At 29.9% G+C, this 4,937-nt stretch overlaps 1 protein-coding gene across 1 annotated transcript; it reads right to left on the minus strand.

The window, feature by feature from the left end:
• Positions 1 to 1,936: 1,936 nt before the first annotated feature.
• Positions 1,937 to 3,982, minus strand: LOC105785424 (40S ribosomal protein S5). Its single transcript, XM_012611505.2, is given in 9 exon segments — positions 1,937 to 2,286; positions 2,384 to 2,473; positions 2,475 to 2,585; positions 2,671 to 2,785; positions 2,788 to 2,843; positions 2,845 to 2,896; positions 2,899 to 2,938; positions 3,629 to 3,729; positions 3,815 to 3,982. Coding segments are annotated over 8 exon segments (618 nt in total). The 5' UTR covers positions 3,728 to 3,729; positions 3,815 to 3,982; the 3' UTR covers positions 1,937 to 2,231.
• Between the last annotated feature and the right edge of the window lie 955 nt (positions 3,983 to 4,937).

The raw sequence follows: 4,937 nt of genomic DNA on the forward strand, positions 1-4,937 counted from the left end.
AAAAATCTACTAACTTTCAAAATTTCAACATATACCTAATAGTATTTTGTTCTAAGATCATAAAACTCAAAATTACAAGAAAAGGAATTAAATTGACTTACCAATTTAAGTTTGAACTCTTGAAATCCCAAATTTTCTTTTTTTCTTTTCTTTCTTCTTTCTCTCTCCTATTCTCTCTATTTCGATTCTGTTTCTTTCTTATTTCTTTTCTTTCTTTTGTTTTTATATATAATTATATAAAATAATAACATACTTATTAATTAAGTATTATATTATATTTTAAATTAAAAATATCTTAGATTTTTTAATGTTAAACCGCTTCAATTTAAAATAATGACATATTTACTTATTTAGTCCTTTTACTTTCTTTAATCTATAATTAAACTTTCACACTTATTTCAATCTAATCATTTTTCCTAATTACTTCTAATTAAGTCAAATTCACCTAATCAAAACCTAATTAGACACACAACTAACTTCGTAAATATTTATAATAAATATTTACAAATCCGATTTACGAACGGAGTCCTGTGAATGCATTTTTTAATTTCATCCTTTTAAATCAATTTAACCATATAATCAATAAAATTTTCTTATCAAAATTTTCATGCAACATTCCTATCATAATATAGACCATACTACAATATTAAAATAAATTTTCTTTCTAGCTCGGATTTGTGGTCACGAAACTATTATTCGATTTCAATTGAAAATGAGTAATTACAACTCTTCCCCTTAAGGATTTTTGTCCTCAAAATTTTACCAAGAAAGAAGTTTGGGTATTGTTTTCTCATTGCCTCCTCCGGTTCCCAGGTAGCCTCTTCAATTCCGTGTCGTTGCCAAAGAACTTTCACTAGATCTATCTTTTTGTTTCTTAATTCTTTTGTCTCTCGTCCCAAAATTTTGATCAGTTCTTCACTGTAGGTTATATCAGGCTAAATCTCAATCTCTATCGAAGAAATAACATGTGAAGGATCTGACCGATACCGCCGTAACATAGACACATGGAAAACATTATGAATTCTATCAAGTTCCGACGGCAAAGGTAACCGGTATGCAACAGGTCCAATCCATTCTGTAACCTCATATAGGCCGATGAACCGTGCATCTATCATTCCATGCACCGCGATTGAGTCATCTTGAGACTATCTCAACAAGTAACATGTATGATTCGCTGTCCTTTATAAAAAAAATTCTTATTATATCAAATGATAATACCTACAATGTGATCGACCAACTATCATGTGCCATTGTTTGATGTTGTCACTTGTTTCAAACTTAAATGCATTAAAAAAGTACTAAACTAATCGAAAGGCAAAAAAGCTTGGTAAAAAACATTGGACAGATTTAGACACTAAATTTATATTTAAGCCAAAAAAAAAAATAGATAATATATAAACAATAAGGGTCAAATTTATTATTCTGCAAATCTATAAATAACCGCATATTAAATAAAAATTTCAAAAATTAAATGATCATTTTATAATTTTATATAATTATATGATAAAATTGATAGCTGAATAATTATCAATATAATTTACCCTATAAAAATAATAAATTTAGTATATAAAAATTTAAAATAATAAATTAAAATAACCAAATTAAAATAGTCAACTTATTCATAATAGAAAAGCTAATATCAAAACTTCAATCTATTCCATTGAGTTCCACAGCAAGTCATATAACGTTGAATCTTTTCTATTCCTAATTTATAAATAATTCATGCGTGTGATATTTTATATCAAAGTAAAAAAATCATTTGATAGGCATCAGCAAAAATATTAGAGACCAATAAAGGCATCTGTAATAAAATTGACACTTTCAAAAATAAAAAAACCTGGACAGAAATTAAGAAAAACAACAAAAACGTCAATAAAAGAGAAACTTCAATTTATTTAAATAACTAAAATTTAAATAAAAAAAAAAAAAGGTTCAGTGAAGGAAACATGAATTGTTACTGCATTATAAATCACAAGCAAGTCAAAAGTGAATGTTTTAATTCAATGAAACATGCATTTCATCCAATCAATCAGCAAAAATTCTATCATTTTAATAATATCTACTGAAACACTCCAATTTAAACATAAGCTAACTTGTCAACTTAGGTAGCAAACACAACACTCATTGCATGTCCAGGACACCAAAAAAAAAAAAAAAAGATAGCCCATAAAGTACTGAATAAAACAATTGAAATTCTCCCCGCCCAAGGTGTAATAATCTCGTCTAATGCCTCAACGGTTGGCCTTGGCAACCCTCTCAATTTCATCTTTCTTCTTGATCGCGTAGCTGCACAATCAATAATACCACAACAATGATGGAAATGACACCAGAAATAACTAAGCGAAAGAGCCATGAAGGAGACACATAAAAGTCCTTGATTTACCTGTTCGACGATCCCTTTGCAGCATTAATAAGCTCATCGGCTAAACATTCAGCAATGGTTTTAATGTTTCTGAATGCAGACTCACGTGCTCGTGGTCAAGAGATAGATGGCTTGATTCACACGACGAAGAGGAGAAATATCAACAGCCTGACGCCTCACAACACCCGCAGAACCGATACGAGTAGCATCTTCACGAGGTCCACTGTTACATCAATAGGTTAAATTCAAGTTTAACTGGTGATACATTTGAAAGAGAAAATATGAAAGCTTAAGGTCATATAGGGTACCTGTTGATTATAGCATCGACAATGACTTGAATTGGGTTCTGATCAGTCAGGAGATAAATAATTTCCATGGCATGCTTCACAATCCTAACTGCCATAAGTTTCTTCCCATTGTTTCGCCGTGCATCATCAGTGAGTTCGTAAGCCTCTCAACAATTGGGCATTGAGCCTTCCGAACGCTTCACTGAGTACCTTCCAGCAGTGTGCGGCACATAGGTTGCGTGCTTGAAGCTTGGACACCAATGTAGTCACTCAAAGAGATATCAGTAACCTAAAACCAAATAATCTTCGGTCAAGTACCATTGCAAACAAGAATTACAATTATCAAAAGGAACAGCAAATTGAGGAACCAAATTCTTTCCAATCAATAGTTGTAGAAATTGAACCCAATTCAGTAACCACAATTTATAAGCCCTAATTTTAAAACCATAAACACCAACTCAAAATCTATAATTCATAAGCCAAAATTCATTAACTCAAATTCATAATCACACTCGGAATGACAATCTAATACTTCGCAGCTTATCACTTATCAAGTTAAACTAAGCTACGAGACAAACAATTGCTCAAAGAAATTACAATAGAAGAACAGGAATAAATACAAATTCATAGGAGAACATAAACTACACAACTTTGAATTAACATAAACAGCAAAGAAAACAATAAGGAAGCTCGAATTGAGATTAAAATAGTAGCTAAATAAAATAAGCATTGATATTCCACACAAAAATCATTATGACGCCAGAAATATATAGACAAGTTAAAAAAATAAATCCAAAGAGATGGATACAGTGATGAAAAGATAACTATTCTCTTCACTAAATCCAGTTACCAAAAGACCAAAAGAAGTTCAGCAGATAAGCTAGCAGGAAGCAGTACAAAGATAAAATGAGACATTTCATACAAGAACCAAGAAACATGGAGGCAAAAGAAAGAAAATCAGGTCTAAGCAAAGAAATACCTGAACATCCTCAAAAGACCAGCGATTGAAAAGCTTGACTTCGGAGGTAGGTTGGGTTGGGTCTTTGCTGGTCTCGGTGGCTGCCACGGCCGTCGACATACCTGCGAAAATAAAACAACAATGAATTTTGAAGAAAGAGAGAATCAAAGTGAGTATTAGGAGAGAAATTAGAGCTAAAAGAAATACCTCAGATTGAATAGATAGAAAGGGGGAGCGGCGACCGAAGACTGAATAGTGCGGCTTTCACTGGTAGCGGTAGCGCGGGGATGAGGAAATTAAACAACCCTAATCTAACAATTGTTATATATGAAACATAGTCCCGAGTTTAGGGTTTTCTTGTAAGCGATCAAAATTTGGGGCTTTTAGTGGATGGGTTTTGAGCAAAAAGAATGGCCCAATTATTCTTCAACTACCCCAATAACTCATTTTTAATATATAATTCAATGATTTTATGAGTCAAATAAAACTATTTTTTTAAATTACATTATTATATTAATTATGTTATAAAAATAATAATTATATTAATTATATATGTTAAATAATAATTATATATTTATATTAAATCACTAACTCAATAACAATTAAATTTATTACCCAAAACCTAAAAACAATTTACCCAACTAAATAACTCAACCCAAAATATAAAATCTTAAAACTATATTTAATACAATATAATATTTATTATATTTACTTGTGTTTTTAATATAAATATTTTTAATTTATTTTTAATGGGTTAGAAAACTTTTATTTTATGTTTTTCATTGCATTTAGTGATTATATTTTCTAAAAAAATATTTTTAAATAAAAGTTTATCTAAACAAATTAAATATTGGTAGACCGAATTGGGTTCGAGATTACCTTTATTAATTTGAATCGACTTAGACAAAAAGTGAGTCCATTTTTGGGTTGAACCTCGACTTGAAAATTTAATCTAAATACTCTATATAGATCGACCTAACCCTATCAATAAACACCTTTAGTCAAAACAATTAATAAGACAAATTAATTATAGAATTATTAATATTTAAAGGTGAAAGAGGACATACAAAGCAATATTAATACATGAAGTTTTTTATTAGGCTACTTACTTAGCTTAGGCTTTATAATAATAACAATAACAACAATAATAATAAGAGTATTATTCTCAAGTTAAAATTTTTAGAGTGCAGATCATGAAAGTGTCTTGGTATTACTGTGTAGTTTCCAAGCTTGTTTACCTCTGCTTCAAAAAGCACTTTTCACTCAAAAAGTACTTTTGACTTTAAAGCACTATTGAACAAACATTATTTGAGTGACTTTTTTAATGTTT

This window comes from Gossypium raimondii, chromosome 1 (genome assembly GCF_025698545.1).
Source record: "Gossypium raimondii isolate GPD5lz chromosome 1, ASM2569854v1, whole genome shotgun sequence".
NCBI lineage: Eukaryota > Viridiplantae > Streptophyta > Magnoliopsida > Malvales > Malvaceae > Gossypium > Gossypium raimondii.